At 38.8% G+C, this 23,259-nt stretch overlaps 1 protein-coding gene across 2 annotated transcripts; it reads right to left on the bottom strand.

Moving 5' to 3' along the window:
• Positions 1 to 17,653: 17,653 nt before the first annotated feature.
• On the bottom strand, positions 17,654 to 22,808 carry LOC128222851 (cholecystokinin receptor type A-like). 2 transcript variants are annotated; one of them, XM_052931998.1, is made up of 2 exons: positions 22,682 to 22,808; positions 17,654 to 20,077 (listed from the first exon to the last, which is right to left on the bottom strand). In XM_052931998.1, the coding sequence occupies exon 2, from the start codon at positions 19,024 to 19,026 to the stop codon at positions 17,740 to 17,742; it is 1,287 nt and encodes a 428-aa protein (XP_052787958.1). In that variant the 5' UTR covers positions 19,027 to 20,077; positions 22,682 to 22,808; the 3' UTR covers positions 17,654 to 17,739. The 2 variants fall into 2 exon arrangements, with proteins under 2 accessions (XP_052787958.1, XP_052787959.1); XM_052931999.1 differs by lacking the exon at positions 22,682 to 22,808 and adding an exon at positions 21,097 to 21,246.
• Between the last annotated feature and the right edge of the window lie 451 nt (positions 22,809 to 23,259).

Here is a 23,259-nt window from a genome sequence, read left to right on the forward strand (position 1 = left end):
TGGTTATATCGCTTTCTAATTTCGTCAACATTTGTCTTAGAAAATTAACTCAGAATCTTAGTGTATTATAATATAGCAATTTTGTACAAAATGTCTTCACATGTGTATTATCAATATTTTTCAAAAACATGTACATGTATTTCGATGCTTCTTCCTAAATAAAGATATTTTAAGTAAGTTTGATGACCTATCACCTTCAGATTTAGAGCCCAGTTTACATTTAATAACTTAAGATGATAGACAATGAACGTCAGACACTAAATGACTAAAATCATGAATACTGTGGTCAATGAAATGCTCAGAAACATCACAACTTGATATGAAATAATCAACTGCATGGACTACATCCCCGACATGTAAAGTTTGGATTACAAAACTCAGATCCAGTAACTAAAACAAATCATTACTTTTGCACATTTCTATAAGCATATTACCATAGTAATTAGCATTTTGGTCAACAACATTTCTATGCACTGGTAAATTCAGCTTATCAAAAGTTGCAAATATGTTTGAATCATTATTGTATTAAATTTTATCTTGCATATTAAACATATCAGATAAATAACCATCAAAAATAGCAAAGACGTGCAAATTGCCACATCTGGAAATCATATCACCAAACAACAATAAATGGTCTCATTTTCAGAACAACATCTGAATGAATCTGAATGAATCTCATTTTGTATAACAAAAAAGGACCCGGTTGTGAATATCTTAAAAGCCAACGGATGGGTGGAACATACTCTAAGGTGATTGCAGCACAAGTGTATTTCTGTCCAATCTCAGATCAAGGCGTTCTTGATTAAAAGAACAAAAACATTCTGTGTTGCAAAGCTAATTCAGATTGAATCAGGCTTGTTGTTTTAGTGTCATTTGTTTTCTCAATTGTTTTAAAAACCTTCTGAAGTCTAGTGAAGGTTGATTTATATTTTTAATATTTTTGATTATATTTGAAAACCATATCCATATTCCCCCAATGTTAGAAATAATGTAGGAGGCATGGAAGTGCATACAGCAATATTTTGTTTTTAATATCTCAAGTAGTTTAGGTAGGATGCATTTTACGCCGACGATTCCGGAATGGTTTTTGCGCTATAACACTTCTAATGATGGCAGATAATACAATCTAGTTCTGACAAATGCAGTATTATGTTTTACTGTTACAGCATTGAAGAGTGATAAACTTTTGAGTACTTTCACTTGCACACTTTACTGTTAAACGTTACACTTTGCGATGTAAAGTGAATAACTGCTTGAATCGTTTCGGTGTATGATGACAGAATACCATGGCACTTTTGAAACGCAATTTTAAGGATTTTGCATACTAAAGGCATGTAAAAAATTGCTTCTAGCAGATAACAAACAAAAACAAAGCAATGAAATATCTAATTTGATGAACCTAGCTTTTGTCAGTTTGGTTATTTGATAAAACATATATAAGGTTGATATTTATCGTGTATCACTGATGTTCATATTCCAAATTCAACAATATATTGCTTACGGTAATTAGTGGAATATTACTTCATCAATAATAGTTTTAAATGTTTTAAAAAAATATTTATTTATTAATTATTTTATAAGTATTTTACACTTTGATATCGAAATTGCAGAACAAAATACAATTAAAGCATTTAACAGTTTTAGTTGGGTGCGAGCCTACGCCGTTTAAGTCAAGAAAAAGATAGAAAACCGACACTTTCACCACTAGACCAGCAAGACTTATACAAATATGCTGGCTACTTTGACATTTTAACAATACATTGATAACACCAACAAATAACGCAACAACAAAGCCGTCATTTAGTGACCATTAGCGTTATTAACGCAATATAATGCACCAGTCAATTGTAACCACGCCCCCCCCCAGGGTCCGGGGGTTTACCGGGGATAGCCGGGGAAATGGGCCGTGTTTTTACCTTCCAGGTGGCCCCGCAGTGCCGGGTGAATGCGGTGGTTTTGTGTTCGCAAATATATAGCGGGGAATGGGCCTTACCTAGGGTCCCTGTGGTGCGGGGGCATTTGGCGAGGATTTTACCACCTGGTCGTCCCCGCAGGCGTGGATTTTACCCGGGGTTGGCTGGACCGAAAGTCAAAGTCCCCGTTATTGCCCGGACCTGGGGGGGGGGGGGGGGTCGTGGTAACAAATGACTGGTGTATAACGCTAATGAAAATTGTGGACTTCAAAGACGTTTTTATCAAACCTTAACATTTACTGAAGGGTTCCATCTTTTGGTATCTTAGTTTTAACACTCCTAACGATTTGACACTCTTGATTTTGTCATACAAAAAAGTGCATTTTTACAAAAACAGGAGCGAGTCCCTTTAAAAAGCTTTTAAAACAATTTAACTATTTCTATATTTAGAATTGCTAGCGCTATTGTTCTACCGTGAGTGTTTGGTATATATCATCGAGAGTGTTTGAAAGCAAACAAAGGGACTAATTAATCCCATATGTATCCATCGAGATTAACAGACACACTATCTCAGAAACTGTCATTTCATAGACTGACATTGTAAATCTACAAGCACGAGAGGTCATAACGAAAAAGACATTTAATTGTGCTTGTGAAGTGGTCTGTAAACATGTAATCGAACCTTGTATTTATTTTGACATGTAGAAATATAGCTTTATTTGACACACCCTTGTACGACGTATTAAGAAGAAAATGAAAGAACAAGCCATGAAGACGCCGTTTCCTTTCTTTAATGTTTGTGGCAAATGAAGACACAGCAACTACACGCAGCCATTATTTTTCATACCTCATACATTCAGCAAATATAATTATACCCTTGTTTCAACGTCTTATAGAATATAAGCAGGATTTGTCTTTGCATTATTTTCGCACTTTCCTCATGATTCCTGTTCTAATTACAAGGTATATCAACTAAGTATGTCAGTTTTATGATTGTTTTTAATTATTGTTTGTACAGTAAAAATGATTTCATTTGAATTTAAATGGCTTACGTAAGTGTACATATGTTAAACGTTTATCTTATCGACTCTCAAATGTTAACTGATTAATTAGTCACCAAGCCGGACAAATGGGTTTTCTCCGGGTTCTCCGGTTTCCCCCACAACACAAGACCGGACTCTCGCGTAAAGTCGTGCCAATGAGAGTGATTAATATAATGTTGTAATAACTTGTTTCACAATCGTTGTAAAATAAATATGTTTAAACTTACGGATTAGTATTAAAAAACGGAATACTATGGTGGCCCGGTAGCGTCTTTTTTCATTCCACGAGATAATTCTCTCCCGAACAAAAATGTCGCGGGTAAGTTACTATGGTGGACCGGACGCGTCTATTTTCATTCCACGAGATAATTCTCTCCCGAACAAAAATGTCGCGGGTAAGTTACTATGGTGGACCGGACGCGTCTATTTTCATTCCACGAGATTATTCTCTCCCGAACAAAAATGTCGCGGGTAAGTTACTATGGTGGACCGGACGCGTCTATTTTCATTCCACGAGATTATTCTCTCCCGAACAAAAATGTCGCGGGTAAGTTACTATGGTGGACCGGGCGCGTCTATTTTTACATTCCGCGAGATTATTCTCTCCCGAACAAAAGTGTCGCGGGTAAGTTACTATGGTGGACCGGACGCGTCTATTTTCACTCCACGAGATAATTCTCTCCCGAACAAAAATGTCGCGGGTAAGTTACTATGGTGGACCGGACGCGTCTATTTTCATTCCACGAGATAATTCTCTCCCGAACAAAAATGTCGCGGGTAAGTTACTATGGTGGACCGGACGCGTCTATTTTCATTCCACGAGATAATTCTCTCCCGAACAAAAATGTCGCGGGTAAGTTACTATGGTGGACCGGACGCGTCTATTTTAATTCCACGAGATTATTCTCTCCCGAACAAAAATGTCGCGGGTAAGTTACTATGGTGGACCGGACGCGTCTATTTTCATTCCGCGAGATTATTCTCTCCCGAACAAAAATGTCGCGGGTAAGTTACTATGGTGGACCGGACGCGTCTATTTTCATTCCGCGAGATTATTCTCTCCCGAACAAAAATGTCGCGGGTAAGTTACTATGGTGGACCGGACGCGTCTATTTTCATTCCACGAGATTATTCTCTCCCGAACAAAAATGTCGCGGGTAAGTTACTATGGTGGACCGGGCGCGTCTATTTTTACATTCCGCGAGATTATTCTCTCCCGAACAAAAGTGTCGCGGGTAAGTTACTATGGTGGACCGGACGCGTCTATTTTCACTCCACGAGATAATTCTCTCCCGAACAAAAATGTCGCGGGTAAGTTACTATGGTGGACCGGACGCGTCTATTTTCATTCCACGAGATAATTCTCTCCCGAACAAAAATGTCGCGGGTAAGTTGCTATGGTGGACCGGACGCGTCTATTTTCATTCCACAAGATAATTCTCTCCCGAACAAAAATGTCGCGGGTAAGTTACTATGGTGGACCGGACGCGTCTATTTTCATTCCACGAGATTATTCTCTCCCGAACAAAAATGTCGCGGGTAAGTTACTATGGTGGACCGGACGCGTCTATTTTCATTCCGCGAGATTATTCTCTCCCGAACAAAAATGTCGCGGGTAAGTTACTATGGTGGACCGGACGCGTCTATTTTCATTCCGCGAGATTATTCTCTCCCGAACAAAAATGTCGCGGGTAAGTTACTATGGTGGACCGGACGCGTCTATTTTCATTCCACGAGATTATTCTCTCCCGAACAAAAATGTCGCGGGTAAGTTACTATGGTGGACCGGGCGCGTCTATTTTTACATTCCGCGAGATTATTCTCTCCCGAACAAAAGTGTCGCTGGTAAGTTATGTATCCGTGTCTTTTTCTAGTTATACCTAAAAAAAATCGCGGAGAATATTGTCTATCATGTTGACCCTTTGAAAAACAGTTTCAAGATATACAAAGTTGACGATAATCAATGTCTTTACTGTCAAGTGATGTATTCGAAAACGAAATATTCACGACATAATTTAGAAAGAAGCTTTGCATGATTTGAAGCTTATACTATGTGAAACGCTCGGGTCGATTCATAATGAGCAGTACCAAGGTTTTTGTTCCCGTTTAGCGTCAACCTTAGTACAAAACTTTCTAACTATCCTGAAACAACAAACGGACCCCCGAAAAAAACCTGAAATATAACATACATTTCTACTGCATTATTTGAGTTCAAATAAAACTTGTAGTGAAGTGTGTTGTTCATGGGAAGCACACATAATGCATAATTTCCTGATAGTATATGACATCTTTACTAGTACAATAAACCGCACTGTGTTGTGGTCAAAATTATAGTGAAAGAAAATTGAAAAAAATCGCAAGCTCGTTTTTTGAAATTGTTGCTTTTTTCGATCGGGAAGCCCAAATCATATCCGTGTGTGGACGCTAAACATAGAAACGATTTGGTATGGCCTAAATTCGTTCAAGGTCAAGGTCGGATAAATACTCTTAGTGTTGAACCAAATAATAAACACTATCAATTACAAAGGCCTATTAGCTACATGTTTTATGTAACCAAATGTATAAGGAAACTCTGAAAGTTTTAAAACCCTAATGATTGTTAAACGGTAGGAACTAAAATTAACAATAGATTTTCGTCAAACATTATGCCCCAAAGAGCGCCATGTTGTCAGAAATATTTGGACAATTGAAATTAATATGCATGGACCAATATGCCAGCTGATTTGACAAGATGACTTCAAAATCAATACGGGTAATTTACTGGTCACGCCCAACCGTCTTAGCAGGCATTGTCAAGTTACCGATCGGACAAGGTCATTTAAATTTGACCTTTGGACCTTATGACCTCAATAATGGACCTCAATAAGGATCATCTAATGGTCACGCCTAACCTCCACGTCAAGTGAGGTTCATCGGTGCATGCATGATCAAGTTACCAATTAAACAAGATTTTCGCGTTCAAGGTCATTTGACCTGGACCTTTGGAACAAATTACCCAATCAACAAAAGGGGCCATCTACTGTTCACAAAATACACCTATGTCAACACCAGTTATCACTTTAACAAGCTTTTCGCATACAAGGCCACTGTGACCTTGACATGATATTATCAAAATTAAAAGGAGTCCTCTACTGGTCCTATCCTCAACCTTCATGACAAGTTTAAGGGCATGTGTGCAAGCATTGTCACTCGGACAGGCTTTGCGCATTCAAAGTCACTCTGACCTTGACCTTTGACCTTAAAGTTAATATGGGTCATCTCCTTGTCACGCCCAACATAGTAGTCGGTCTGTAACAGTCTGCACAAGTTATGAATCTGCCTATGAAAGTGCACAAGCGGTTCCGGTGGGGGGGGGGGGTCATCCAGACGCGCGCGCCCATCCTCCAATATCCTAGGATACAAATTGTTTAAAACCCCTTCTTTCGTAATCTAGGTTTTTTTACTAGGAACAGGTCAAGAAAGGGTCAATATCTATTGAGCCGTCACGATGAAAAATAAAACGAAAAAAAATGGTGAAAATACTTGAAATGATTTATCGTCGCATATTTGTTATTGGATTGCTTTGGTATATCGTTTTATCAAATAAATGTTTCGGTAAATTGCTATGTATTTCCTCTTCTTGTTAACCCGATTGACATCATTGTAAAGGGGATTCCATACCCTTGTGATTTCCGATGTAATCTGATCGACATAAGATGGCCAATTTCCGCTTATACAGAACAGAACGAATTTAACAGTTCCCACGCTATGACGATTGTAAGTGTTAAATACAAGATATACAAAGGTTGACATACGGCAGAATATACTATTCATGTTTTGAAAATGATGTTCTTTTCAATGATTTACAGATCAAACGATGGACATGTCAACAGTTGCCGGTATTTCTGCCTGTTAGTTTATGATTAAAAAATTGCCTTATATTTTGCAACAATTAGTATTTTAGCCCACGTTTTTCAATGGGCGAATGCTGCGATGCCTATTTGTCTGAAAGCAATCATTCTTCACCACATATTTAGAAACGCTATCACAGTGATGGAATTGCATATATATTTGTCCTGCTAATGTCCTAAAAACGCATTTGTTTCGTTCTGTTATCAATTTATGTATTAATAAAAGGAAGGAATGTTTAAATGCGTTAATGGCTATAAATTACATTTTCAAATACACGACATGCTCATATATTTCTTTGGCAATCTATATTTATTCGGATGCTAACCACATTTTAATTTAATGCATAAACTAAATCCTTAACGTATACCTATTTGAACGGATTCGTTCCGTCATATAAGGCTTATATATATGAAATTCTGTTTTGTTCGAGGCCGCCCACTGTATTCCAAAGGCAATGGAATTGTTTTGGATGTAGGCTGTACATAAAACGTGGGACCCAATCTTGTCAAACAAATTCTGCAGCAATAAACTTGAGTTCACTGAGGATTAACATGTGTATAAGCGCTCAACCTCATACGTGTTCCCTTTAAATGACGAACGCCAGACAAGGTAGCTAATATTCTTATGATACCCTTTTAATAACGAGTGCCAGGCAAGGGAGCTAATATCCTACTGATATCCTCTAAATTACGAGCGCCAGGCAAGGTAGCTGTTATCCCAATGGTACCATTAAAATGACGAGCGCCAGGCAAAGTAGAGAATATTCTAATAAAACCCTTTAAATAACGAGCTCAAGGCAAGGTAGCTGTTATCCCAATGATACCCTTAAAATTACGAGCGCCAGACAAGACAGACAAGGTAGCTGTTTTCCCAATGATACCCTTTAAATGACGAACGCCAGGCAAGGTAGCTGTTATCCCAATGATACCCTTAAAATGACGAGCGCCAGGCAAGGTAGCTGTTTTCCCAATGACACCCTTTAAATGACGAGCGCCAGGAAAGGTATCTATTTTCCCAATGATACTCTTTAAATAACGAGCGCCAGGCAAGGTAGCTAATATTCTAATGAAACTGTTTAAATTACGAGCGCCAGGCAAGGTAGCTGTTATCCCAATGATACCCTTGAAATGACGAGCGCCACGCAAGGTAGCTGTTTTCCCAATGATACCCTTTAAATGACGAGCGCCAGGCAATTGGCTGTTATCCCAATGACACCCCTAAAATGACGAGCGCCAGGCAAGGTAGCTGTTTTCCCAATGATACCCTTTGAATGACGAGCGCCAGGCAAGGTAGCTGTTTTCCCAATGATACCCTTTAAATGACGAGCGCCAGGCAAGGTAGCTGTTATCCCAATGATACCCTTTAAATGACGAGCGCCAGGCAAGGTTGCTGTTATCCAAATAATAACCTTTGAATGACGAGCGCCAGGCAAGGTAACTTTTATCCAAATAGTACCTTTTAAATGACGAGCGCCAGGCAAGGTAGCTATTATCCCAATAATACCCTTTAAATTACGAGCGCCAGGCAAGGTTGCTGTTATCCAAATAGTAACCTTTAAATGACGAGCGCCAGGCAAGGTAGCTATTATACCAATAATAACCTTTAAATGACGCGTGCCAGGCAAGGTAGCTATTATCCCAATGATACCCTTTGAATGACGAGCGCCAGGCAAGGTAGCTATTGTCCCAATGATACCCTTTAAATGAAAAGCGCCAGGCAAGGTTGCTATTATCTCAATAGTACCCTTTGAATGACGAGCGCCAGGCAAGGAAGCTATTATCCCAAAAATACTATTTAAATGACGAGCGCCAGGCAAGGAAGCTAGTATCCAAATAGTACCCAATAAAGGACGAGCGCCCAGCAAGGAACTTAATATTACCCTTTAGATGACGAGTGCCAGGCAAGGAAGATAGTATCCCAATGGTACACTTTAAATGACGAGTGCCAGGCAAGGACGCTATTATCCCAATAGTACCCTTTAAAAGACGAGCGCCAGGCAAGGACGCTATTATCCCAATAGTACCCTTTAAAAGACGCGCGCCAGGCAAGGTTGATGTTATCCCAATAGTACACTTTAAAAGACGCGCGCCAGGTAAGGTAGCTATTATCCAAATAGTACCCTTAAAAAGACGCGCGCCAGGCAAGGTAGCCATTATCCCAATAGTATCCTTTTACTGCCGAGCACCAGGCAAGTGAGCTAGTATCCCAATAATAATATTTAAATGCCGGGCGACGGGCAAGGTAGCTATTGTCCCTATGGTACCCTATAAATGACGAGCGCCAGGCAAGGTAGCTGTTTTCCCAATGACACCCTTAAAATGACGAGCGCCAGGCAAGGTAGCTGTTTTCCCAATGACACCCTTTAAATGACGAGCGCCAGGAAAGGTATCTATTTTCCCAATGATACTCTTTAAATGACGAGCGCCAGGCAAGGTAGCTAATATTCTAATGAAACTGTTTAAATTACGAGCGCCAGGCAAGGTAGCTGTTATCCCAATGATACCCTTGAAATGACGAGCGCCAGGCAAGGTAGCTGTTTTCCCAATGATACCCTTTAAATGACGAGCGCCAGGCAAGGAAGCAATTATCCCAATAGTACACTTTAAATGACAAGCGCCAGGCAAGGTAGCTATTATCCCAATGAAACCCTTTAAATGACGAGCGCCATGCAAGGAAGCTATTGTCCTAATGATACCCTTTAAATGACGAGCGCCATGCAAGGCAGCAATTATCCCAATGGTACACTTTTAATGACGAGGGCCAGGGGAGGTAGCTGTTATCCCAATAGTAACCTTTGAATGACTTGCGCCAGGCAACGTTGTAAGTATCCCGATAGTACCCTTAAAAAGACGAGCGTCTGGAAAGGTAGCTATTATCCAAATGAAACCCTTTAAATGACGAGCGCCAGGCAAGGAAGCTATTGTCCCAATGATACCCTTTAAATGACGAGCGCCAGGCAAGGAAGCTATTGTCCCAATGATACCCTTTAAATGACGAGCGCCAGGCAAGGTAGCTGTTATCACAATGATACCCTATAAATGACGAGCGCCAGGCAAGGAAGCAGTTGTCCCAATGATACCCTTTAAATGACGAGCGCCAGGCAAGGTAGCTGTTATCACAATGATACCCTTTAAATGACGAGCGCCAGGCAAGAAAGCTATTGTCCCAATGATACCCTTTAAATGACGAGCGCCAGGCAAGGAAGCCATTGTCCCAATGACACCCTTTAAATGACGAGCGCCAGGCAAGGAAGCTATTGTCCCAATGACACCCTTTAAATGACGAGCGCCAGGCAAGGAAGCCATTGTCCCAATGGTACTCTTTAAATGACGAGCGTCAGGCAAGGAAGCCATTGTCCCAATAACACCCTTTAAATGACGAGCGCCAGCCCCCCACCCCACCCCCCACCCTAACAACGCTATACATTAGATGTCGAGGGCCATTCCCTCATCAACGCTATACTTAAAATGACGGGTGCCATTTCCCCATCCACGCTATACATTAGATATCGGGTGCCATACACCCATCCACGCCATACATTATATTCCGGGTGCCATTCAACCATCCACGCTATACATTAGATATCGGGTACCATTCACCCATCCACGCTATACATAAGATGCCGGGTGCTATTCCCCCATCCACGCTATACATAAGATGTCGGATGTCATACACCCATCCACGCCATACATTATATGCCGGGTGCCATTCAACCATTCACGCTATATATTAGATATCGGGTGCCATACACCCATCCACGCTATACATTATATTCCGGGTGCCATTCAACCATTCACGCTATACATTAGATATCGGGTGCCATACACCCATCCACGCCATACATTATATTCCGGGTGCCATTCAACCATCCAAGCTATACATTAGATATCGGGTACCATTCACCCATCCACGCCATACATTATATTCCGGGTGCCATTCAACCATTCACGCTATACATTAGATATCGGGTGCCATACACCCATCCACGCCATACATTATATTCCGGGTGCCATTCAACCATTCACGCTATATATTAGATATCGGGTGCCATACACCCATCCACGCTATACATTATATTCCGGGTACCATTCACCCATCCACGCTATACATAAGATGCCGGGTGCTATTCCCCCATCCACGCTATACATAAGATGTCGGATGTCATACACCCATCCACGCCATACATTATATTCCGGGTGCCATTCAACCATCCACGCTATACATTAGATATCGGGTACCATTTACCCATCCACGCTATACATAAGATATCGGGTGTCATTCCCTCATCCACGCTATACATAAGATGCCGGGTGCTATTCCCCCATCCACGCTATACATAAGATGTCGGATGTCATACACCCATCCACGCCATACATTATATTCCGGGTGCCATTCAACCATCCACGCTATACATTAGATATCGGGTACCATTTACCAATCCACGCTATACATAAGATATCGGGTGTCATTCCCTCACCCACGCTTTACATTAGATGTCGGGTGCCAAACACCCATCCACGCTTTACATTAGATGTCGGGTGCCATTCCCTCACCCACGCTTTACATTAGATGTCGGGTGCCATACACCCATCCACGCTTTACATTAGATGTCGGGTGCCATACACCCACCCACGCTTTACATTAGATGTCGGGTGCCATACACCCATCCACGCTTTACATTAGATGTCGGGTGTCATACACCCAACCACGTGTTATATTAGATGTCGAGTGCAATTCCCTCACCCACGCTTAACATAAGATGTCGGGTGCCATACACCCATCCACGCTATACATTAGATGTCGGATGCCATTCCCCCATCCACGCTATACATTTGATGCCGGGTGCCATACACCCATCCAAGCTATACATTAGATGTCGGGTGCCATTCCCTCACCTACGCTATTCATTAGATGTCGGGTGCCATTCCCCCATCCACGCTTTACATTAGATGTCGGATGTCATACACCCATCCACGCTATACATAAGATGCCGGGTGCCATTTCCCCACCCTAGCTATACATTAGATACCGAGTGCCATTCCCCCATCCACGCTATACATTAGATGTCGGGTGCCATTCCCTCATCCACGCTATACATAAGATGCCGGGTGCCATTCCCTCATCCACGCTATACATAAGATGCCGGGTGCCATTCCCTCACCCACGCTATACATTAGATGTCGAGTGTCATATAAAACGTTCGACATAACCCGAACATAATGAGTTCGACATAGCGTGTTTCGACTGTAATTTAAAAACTGAGTTCGGCGTGATACCGGCCAAATAATATTATGTTTAGGAAAGTATTTAGATGATTCACACACACCGTTTTCCTGATTGTTTATACATTTATTGTGTAGACACCTTTCTTTAGACACTCGACATTCAAAACTTTCCTTCGCAGCAGGGATTATGTTCTTGAAAAAATGTATCTTCCACTATGTATGTATCTTTCACTATAAGTGGCGTTAAGTACTGTGTTGATGCTTAAGCATTGCTCCTTTACATCCACAGTGAAGTAATTTATTTTGTTGGTCCTCAAAGTTTAATTCAATACAATACTAATAGTTACTCTTTGAAACATGATATCCCTCAATCTAGTTTTTCCAGGTCATCTTGAGTCCAGTGTTTAAATTTAAAAGATACGATTAAAAATATGAAAAAACAACAACACTCAATGACATCATGAAGGAGAACCATCTCACTTAAGATACCTGATAATGGTTGCCCACTTAATGATGAGTTTAAAACGGTTACGTGTGTCGTTTAAGAATGCTATTATAAATTCTAAGCTCAAATTAAACTTGAATTGACGCCACAATCAACATCTTGTTTCACTGACCGTTCCAAGGCGGTAGCCCCATTATTCACTAACAGATATATTTCGATGCGTGTGTGGAACCCCCAGTAATCTTCATGTTTCACTGACCGTTCCAAGGCGATAGCCCCATTATTCACTAACAGATATATTTCGATGCGTGTGTGGAACCCCCAGTAATCTTCATGTTTCACTGGCCGCTCCAAGGCGATAGCCCCATTATTCACTAACAGATATATTTCGATGCGTGTGTGGAACCCCCAGTAATCTTCATGTTTCACTGACCGTTCCAAGGCGGTAGCCCCATTATTCACTAACAGATATATTTCGATGCGTGCGTGGAATCCCCAGTAATCTTCATGTTTCACTGACCGTTCCAAGGCGGTAGCCCCATTATTCGCTAACAGATATATTTCGATACGTGTGTGGAACCCCCAGTAATCTTCATGTTTCACTGACCGTTCCAAGGCGGTAGCCCCATTATTCACTAACAGATATATTTCGATGCGTGTGTGGAACCCCCAGTAATCTTTATGTTTCACTGACCGTTCCAAGGCGATAGCCCCATTATTCACTAACAGATATATTTCGATGCGTGTGTGGAACCCCCAGTAATCTTCATGTTTCACTGGCCGTTCTAAGGCGATAGCCCCATTATTCACTAACAGATATATTTCGATGCGTGTGTGGAACCCCCAGTAATCTTCATGTTTCACTGGCCGTTCCAAGGCGATAGCCCCATTATTCACTAACAGATATATTTCGATGCGTGTGTGGAACCCCAAGTAATCTTCATGTTTCACTGACCGTTCCAAGGCGGTAGCCCCATTATTCACTAACAGATATATTTCGATGCGTGTGTGGAACCCCAAGTAATCTTTATGTTTCACTGGCCGCTCCAAGGCGATAGCCCCATTATTCACTAACAGATATATTTCGATGCGTGTGTGGAACCCCCAGTAAACATCATCTTTCACTGACCGTTCCAAGGCGGTAGCCCCATTATTCACTAACAGATATATTTCGATGCGTGTGTGGAATCCCCAGTAATCATCATCTTTCACTGACCGTTCCAAGGCGGTAGCCCCATTATTCACTAACATATATATTTCGATGCGTGTGTGGAACCCCCAGTTATCATCATCTTTCACTGACCGTTCCAAGGCGATAGCCCCATTATTCACTAACAGATATATTTCGATGCGTGTGTGGAACCCCCAGTAATCTTCATGTTTCACTGACCGTTCCAAGGCGGTAGCCCCATTATTCACTAACAGATATATTTCGATGCGTGTGTGGAACCCCCAGTAATCTTTATGTTTCACTGACCGTTCCAAGGCGATAGCCCCATTATTCACTAACAGATATATTTCGATGCGTGTGTGGAACCCCCAGTAATCTTCATGTTTCACTGGCCGTTCTAAGGCGATAGCCCCATTATTCACTAACAGATATATTTCGATGCGTGTGTGGAACCCCCAGTAATCTTCATGTTTCACTGGCCGTTCCAAGGCGATAGCCCCATTATTCACTAACAGATATATTTCGATGCGTGTGTGGAACCCCAAGTAATCTTCATGTTTCACTGACCGTTCCAAGGCGGTAGCCCCATTATTCACTAACAGATATATTTCGATGCGTGTGTGGAACCCCAAGTAATCTTTATGTTTCACTGGCCGCTCCAAGGCGATAGCCCCATTATTCACTAACAGATATATTTCGATGCGTGTGTGGAACCCCCAGTAAACATCATCTTTCACTGACCGTTCCAAGGCGGTAGCCCCATTATTCACTAACAGATATATTTCGATGCGTGTGTGGAATCCCCAGTAATCATCATCTTTCACTGACCGTTCCAAGGCGGTAGCCCCATTATTCACTAACATATATATTTCGATGCGTGTGTGGAACCCCCAGTTATCATCATCTTTCACTGACCGTTCCAAGGCGATAGCCCCATTATTCACTAACAGATATATTTCGATGCGTGTGTGGAACCCCCAGTAATCTTCTTGTTTCACTGGCCGCTCCAAGGCGATAGCCCCATCATTTACTAATATATATATATTTCGATGCATATTTGGAACCCCCAGTAAACATCTTGTTTCACGGACCATTATAAGGCGCTAGCCCCATCATTTTCTAATATATATATTTCGATGCATATTTGGAACCCCCAGTAAACATCTTGTTTCACGGACCATTACAAGGCGATAGCCCCATCATTTTCTAATATATATATTTCGATGCATATTTGGAACCCCCAGTAAACATCTTGTTTCACGGACCATTACAAGGCGCTAGCCCCATCATTTACAATATATATATTTCGATGTATATTTGGAACCTCCAGTAAACATCTTGTTTCACGGACCATTACATGGCGATAGCCCCATCATTTACAATATATATATTTCGATGTGTGTATGGAACCCCCAGTAAACATCTTGTTTCACGGACCATTACAAGGCGCTAACACCGTCATTTACAATATATATATTTCGATGCATATTTGGAACCCCAGTAAACATCCTATTTCACGGACCATTACAAGGCGATAGCCCCATCATTTTCTAATATATATATTTCGATGTATATTTGGAACCCCCAGTAAACATCTTGTTTCACGGTCCGTTCTAAGGCGCTAGCCACATAATTTACTAATATATATATTGTAATACATATTTGGAACCCCCAGTAAACATCTTGTTTCACGGACCGTTCCAAGGCGGCAATCCCTACAATATATACTTATATGCAGGCAATCGTTACCTGTATTGTTCTGTATAAGATGTCGGATATATCTCGTTTAGAATATGTTTGGCTTTGACCGTATGCATTTAAGAAATCGTTAAAGGTTGTTTATAAGTACGTTGAGCACATAACCCAATTATAACCTTTATTGTTTTAAAAGTGGTCTAAACCACATTCTAAATGGACCAGTCACTGGTTATATCTACCGCTTCACATGATTAAAATCAATAACGACTGACTGCTGATTTACTGCTATCTCATTTGAAGAAGGAAAGGTTGCCAACTTAACGGAGTCGTCGAATATTGCTTGTCCTTGTAGTTTACTCTGTATTCATGATTGTTAAGTATTAACTACATAAAGATATAATTGATTTTCATATTTAAAGTTTATCGTTATTTCATTAATTGTGATGTTCGGTCCGTACACACCAAAACTGAATAATTTAATTTACTCAACAATAAGTACAGGGGCATTCCCTAGGCCCAATACTAGACCATGTCTTCAGCGGATACGGGTGGTTTTATTCAGACACATTTTGAAAACCAAACATTAGTTTTGACCTTATTTAATTTTAAAGTGTCAACAATGAATTAATTGTGTTTCAACGATCCCTACCCTGCAAGTAGGTGTCATTTTTGATATTTTCAACTGTGCTACAATGATGTATGAATACAATACAAAAGCAATAAATCTACAAGGAAGTTATGAATGATATCAATCTGCATAATATCATGTTTATAAGACATTAAGCAATATAAAACCGCCATTCACTGTTAACTGTTGTACTTTAGCCCTTAAGGTGTGATACCGAAACAAATAAAATGTGCATACTTATATATTGAAAGGAGACGGAATATCACGGATTTCAAGGAACGTCGCATTATTTCGATGAATGAACGCACTAGGGCACGCGATTAAATTCCATGAAGCGCGTTTGCGATTCTAGTCATTTGCTCGCTTGGTGAGTGCTAAAAGATTAACTGTGTCTACTATCGTCTCATAAGGTAGAAATACCATATTTTCTACACATTCCTTTCAAATGAAACTCGGTATCCTTTATAAGAACCATTTTCGCGATTTATTCATCATTTTCGATATATTAAAACAATTGTATTAATAGTGGTAAATCTTATATTAGAGAAGGAGTGTATCATAAAGCAATTAATTGTATTGCGTTCTAGTGATCAAGTTACAACATTACGGTATTGAATTGTATCTTCTTTTTTAATAACTTTGAAGGACTAAAGGCAATAAATCCACTCAGATGTTATGCAGTCTACCTGTCTAATTACCAATTTACTGGATACTGACAGATATACAGCACTATCAGGCCCTCATAACATTTCATTGTTTGCACTTGCGAGTTTTGTGGGTAATACTTTATCATTATAAAACGATAAAATGTGAATGAAATATTAATACGCCCCAGAATACCAGTGTTTTCGTGGAACATTTTGTTCAAAGGTTCACGTATTCTAAGAGCACAGCATGAAATGAAACAAAGTACAAAAGTTATTTAAAACTAAAAATATTTGCAAGTATGAAATCCCCCGACATTATATATTTTCGAGTTTACAAACAAAGGGTGATAGCATAACAGTTTTAAGTTACATTGAATATAGGAGGAGATAATACGTTTTCGCGCTCACCCCTCGAAACACTTACGAATTAATCTTTTCCAACATATTATGGGAATCCGACGAAGACAGGTCAAACAATTGTTGCATTAAAGCTGCACTCACACAGGGTGGCCGTTTTGACAACTTGTATCTTTTAGGCTAGGACGAAACTTTACGTAAATGTTTGAAAACCGTTGATATGCGTATAAGACTGCTGATAGAATATCAGAACAAAGATTTTAATAATTACGTCCGTAAATTGATGTTTTATGGCTATAAGCGTTCTTCGCTTTAAGACAAGAGTTATTCTCTGCAGTTTTTTTTGCAATTGAGATGTGTACTATTGTGGGTTATCTTATATCAATTGAATTGAAAGCATTGAGCAGCTAATTCTGAGACAAAATATAAACGTTGTCTAAGGTTAACTGATAAATTGAAATCACTACGCGATTTACTTGCAGCGTTATCAAATGTAAAGAATTCTGACATTGTAAACCGTCCATATACATCCGAGGTTATTTTCTATGGAATATGACCGAGGTGCTCCAATTGTTATTAATAGATACAACTCTAAACAAAACAAGTTCAAACATATTTCCAGAGCTATATATAAGTAAAGTGCAAACATATTTATTCAACATATAAATCAAACATCAAATGGTAACATTTTTTTAAACTTTTTTATATAGCAGCCATAACTTTATCTTCCCCGACAATAGTTCAATACTCTAGATTTTAACAAAGGAAAAAGATTTTTGCAAGAAGTTCGGAAGCGTTTCACAAAGATGGCATACACGATTGGATTGATCATATGGTTGACAAAATATATACGAAAGAAGAATGAAAATGAAGAAAATTCATCTGGAGACATGTACACTATTTTACCAACTTTCAGCGCTAGAAAAATGTGTGTCATGTAAGTAATAATGAACACAATTGTTAATATAAACCATATAATAGTCTTAGTTGGGAACCCATGTCGATGCAGCATCGGTGTGTGGCTACGAACACTTCTTAGGCTTAGCTGCTTTGAGAGTTTCTTACGTTTTAATTCACATTTTCTCAATGACCCATTCAGAGGGTACTTATTGTTTGAATGTTTTCTAAGCGTTCCATTGGCCTGACCGTCTTCAGTCAATGGTTCCTGCTCGGGAACGTTTATGGATACCCGTGTTGGATGATGTCGCCCCTCTGTTTCTAACGGCTCGTGTATAATCGCGTTTGGATCATATATGCCAGAACTTAACGTAATGTCAAACGAATTCTTACGTTGATTGGCCATCGCCTTGATTTGTTTTCCTGCTTCCCGCATGACGAATGAATAGAGGACAATATACGTCAATGAAATTCCAAACAGAAGAATGATGAACACCCATTTATATATAATTCTCCATACTGATTTTTCATACCGCTCTTCCGTTTCACAAAGATGTATAATAGTATTTTCTCCGTACTTATTAGTCATATTAGCTGTCTTAATTCCGCTCATGATCGTTCCAGGTATGGACAACAGAATGGGAAATACAAACGCCACAGCTATAAGGATTCTAACCGCTATTGTTGGGGTCATTTGTGTTTTGAATGGCTGCACTACCTTTCTGAATCTGTCTATTGATATCACGAGAAGAGCCAGACAAGAAGCTGAAGCTCCGAAAACATTGAAGAAAGTCTTCACTTTACATGATAAAACATCCCCGAAGGCAAAATAATGACGTTGCTTTACCATCTCAGCAGGTATCAATGTTAAGCAAATCACAAGGTCAATCACTGCTAGAGTTAGTACAAACACTTTGAAGTTATTGCGTCGATAGTCCCGGCTTAATGAAAAGACAAGTAAAATGAGAAGATTACCTAGGACGCCAAACAATGTAAAGAAGCCGAACGTCACCGTCAACGGGACCAGTGCTTTTGCGTAACGTTGGTTCAGATCCTTCAACGATTCGGTCAAATTGTCCGCAGAATCAGTAAAATTGTCTGAGAAATTCATTTTTGTTTGCACGAGCTTCAAATGCTGAAGCAGTTATTTGTCGTCTGCTTGATTTATCTTTAAAACGTCATAAGCGCATTCTCGTTATTTGATGCTGTTCCGTTTGAGATTTCGTTTGAATTTTTTTGCGGCTAACATTGTATTTTCCTATTGACACATTTATCCAGAATCAGTTTCCAACGCAGAAGTTTTCCTGTTATCCTGGTGAATGTCAAGTTTCTTCATATTTATACCGACTCCGGATTCTCCATATCTGTCATTTATACCAACCCGCCCATTATATGAAAGGTAATGTTCTCCTACTCAAGTCCATAAAGCATCCGTTTGAATTGGATGCATCCTATTTAATGAAAAGCTTCAGCGCCACCATGTTCTGAAGTTAATGCATTTTGTCATCTGCTGATTGTTTGTAATTATTTTCCGCTTTAGGCATCGCCAGGAATAACGGAAACATTTGTTTTTATCAGAGTTTATAATTATCCCAGCCCGCAGGAATTCTTAATATCTTAAAATCATAGCTGAAATTAACATTGTGTAAATCCAAACGGTTTAAACGAAGTCATACACAGGTAAACAGATGAGATAAAGATTTCAGATAATTTCGCATCCTTCAACATAATACGGGTTTGCTCCGCGTACAGTAAACAAAGGCAGTGAATATAAACTTATTATATCCGATATAAGATACTGTCACTTCAATATATAATTCGATGGATCCGGTTAATTCATTTTACTCATATTCGTTCACAATCATTTCCGCACTGGTAACATGAACCTCTTGTACAACAGATGTATCATTGTTTTGTCGTTTTTCTTTATTCCTGGGGGATAATGGAGTATAAATACGAAGAGAATTGACCATATACATCTGTCCCTCATTGTCACCACACGCAAACTGTCCTTTGAGGGGTATGGGACATACTTTTGTTTCCTGTTTTTACTTACAAGCCACTTCAGGCCCGCTTATCAGTCCAAAGCAGCTTGTGATTTGTGAGTTTATCTCGGTGGTCAACTGGTCAGCTTGTCAAGTAGCCGGGGTGTTGAGTGGCATCTGAAGGAGAATAAGAAAAATAAATAAGATTAAAGCACAATGATTTCTTTGATACAGTGCATTGTATTGTAATTTATTTTGATCAGAAAGCCACTGGTTAATACAGATAGCACGTTTTAAAACACATATATCGAATTGAAAAGACATAACTTGTGAGTTTGATGAATGACGTTGTCTTTCAGTTTTTCTAGAAAGGCCATTGGGTATTTCAGAGAGCACGATTCCAATTTAAGCATATCAAATACAACCACACATCTGTTTTCACTGCAAAATAGCATTGGTGTCTGCAAAATGAAGTTGCACGAGGACTGCGACAGTTTAATTGTCCAACGATATCAAAGTAAGATAAACACAGAAAATATTTAGTGGTCAACAATATACTTTGTCCAATGATAAGGCAGTATTCTTTACTTTTGTCAAAACTTTTATTTCAGTAAATCAGCAATCAGCCGTTATCGATTGTAATCAGGTGATGCGGTAAATATGAACAGTGTTAGTAGGTAGTTTACACAATGTTATGACGACCACTAAAACCATGTATTGTGTACTTAAAAATTAATGCTTACGCGAAAGCGTACAATCAAACCTTTTTTGTAAGTACATGCTTACAACCTTTAAAGTGGCACTCTTATTCCAATTCAATACATACACATGATAAACCCTCAACTACTTACTAAATAATGTATTTATGGAAAATATTTATTACTATAAACAATATTATAACCGTGTATTTAATAGCTGAAACGCAAAAATATTAAATGATTGGTGAATGCTAAAAGATTTACTGCGATCTACTATCGTCTCGTAAGGTAGCAGTACTGTGTTTTCTGCACATTTCTTTTAAACTAAACTCGGTATTCTTCATAAGCATCATTGTTTTCGACATTTGTTCACCTTTTTTTGTATATTAAAACAATTGTATCAAATGTCTTAAATCTTATTTGGAAGTAATAGTGCATCTTTAACCATTAAAAAACAACATTTTTGAACACGAATTTGTAAGAAGTTAGAAACAATACCTCTCGTTTAGGTTGTTGGTCAAAGACATATGGCCCTAGGTAGACAACTGTTTAAAATTCAAAATTTAATTAAATTCCAATATCTACTAGTAGAAGAATTATTGTATTAAAACCGCCATTCTCTGAACATTATTGGACGCATATGATTTGTAATGCGATATAAACATCACAACGACGTTTGATAATATGAATCCTAAATCAGCGGGTGATAATTTCACATACAGTGCGTGGGTAAATACATATTCACCGCATTTAAGATCACAGAGGGATGTGATCATTATTAAAGTGGAGAACTTGGTTAAATTAGTTACAGAGTCATATAACAGTTTCAAAGCGAAGATTGTTCCTTCTTCTCAAAGCATGGGTCCAGATAACAATGTCTTTAATTACAAATCGTGTCAAAATAGCGACGACAGATGAATATGTTTTTCCTTATTCCTCTTCTCTAAACGTTTACTCAATGGGAAAGGATATAGTTTGCATTTCGACTTAAACATTCTTCAGGAAGTTGATAGTAACCAAATATAAATTGGTGTAATGAACTATTCATAATACAAAATACAATTAAAACTATCGGAACAAGCCAATAGGCTGAACAATTTATGTTGCACAAGGTCAAAGTCCAATAGACACTTAACGAGAGAGAGTGAAGACATTTATAATGCAATTAGATGATTATCTGTTATGTCATTAACTATTTATAATAAAATGATCTTATTGCGGAAGCGACTTAATAAAATAATTAGTCCATTAATACGCCTTATAAATTATAACCGTATGTTATAAATCTAGAAGTTATTATTATTTGGTTGATGAAAGTAAGATGAATCGTAAAAAAAACTCGATACAAAAAATAGGTATATAAAATATGTTCATTCACTGATGTATGTAATTTTAATGTGTTTCTCAAAGTTATTATGTTAATTATGTATTAAGTTCACCTAATGCCGGTATACAAATGTCTTATGGACGACAAAGTGAAACACTACACGTCTTCATGAGGTTGAAAGCATTGTTCAACTTTTATAAGGTAGATATGGAATTATACGAGATGCATGTATCTGAAGTAGTGTCCCCTCTAACTTCTTCACTTCGATTAATAACAAGGCAATGTATTACATCGGTTTGTTATAGTTTAAACTGCAATCTCACAGATTGACAATTTTGACATTTGTATTTGTTATTTCTCAGAGTCAGCTGATTGTGGTATCAATCTCTTCAATTCAGTCATATAATATATAAGATAACTCACAATACAGCATATCTCAATAGTTTTGAAAACTGTCGAAAGTTTCATTTTTTCTTAAAGCGTTAGTAACGCTTTTAGCCATAAAACATCAATTTTCAAACATATAAATATGAACAACTGCTATAAATTTACGCAAAATCGGACCATTCCTAAACAAACAAAATAAAACAGCTGTCAAAACGGTCAATCTGTGAGAGTGCAGCTTTAAAAACCAGATTTTACAAGGTTGATAACAATGAGTTTAAATCATGAGAGTATGGTTTAATTTTTTTTAAATTCATTACAACATTAAGAAAGTGAAAGTCAAAGATATGTAAAATAAATGAATGTATTCACCTGTCCCCTTATGTAGGAAAAATATTATAACAGACATGTATTTGTTATCCTTTTCAAATCGCACGATAATGATATAAAGTTATGAACACTCGATTTGTCTCGCAAGTAAACTGAAGGTAGAACCCATCATGTACGCACTCACCTTAACATGTGTATTTTTATTAGTCATTGTAAAAGGAGACGTTTAAACTATGTACGGCTAATTATAAGTTTTATTTATGGCCAATTTATATCCAATGCTATTGCGTCTTTAGAACTTTGATGATTTGGTATCATTTATTTGTTTTTTGCTGTAAAACAAAACGCAGTTATTTTTTTGTATGAATACACCTTTAAATCTGGGAACCTTTCTACATTTCTCATATCTATTTATAGAATAGTTGCGCTTTCTAATTTAACTTTCAGTGCGATCCTACACAGACATACAGTTCAACCAATGTTATCAGAACGCCCACTGAAATAAAGCACGCCCTAAGGCTACATCTAATAAAACGTTTGTTTGGTGTTCCAGACCAATTCAACAAAATACCCGCATTCCCGATATGTGCTTAAAATCTTCTGTGGTATTTTTTTAAATA

The sequence above is a fragment of the Mya arenaria genome, chromosome 17 (assembly GCF_026914265.1).
Source record: "Mya arenaria isolate MELC-2E11 chromosome 17, ASM2691426v1".
In the NCBI taxonomy this organism is placed as follows: Eukaryota; Metazoa; Mollusca; class Bivalvia; order Myida; family Myidae; genus Mya; species Mya arenaria.

Bases quoted from the DNA above. Each gene is read 5' to 3' on its own strand.
- LOC128222851 (XM_052931998.1), bottom strand. From the start codon at position 19,026: ATGAATTTCTCAGACAATTTTACTGATTCTGCGGACAATTTGACCGAA.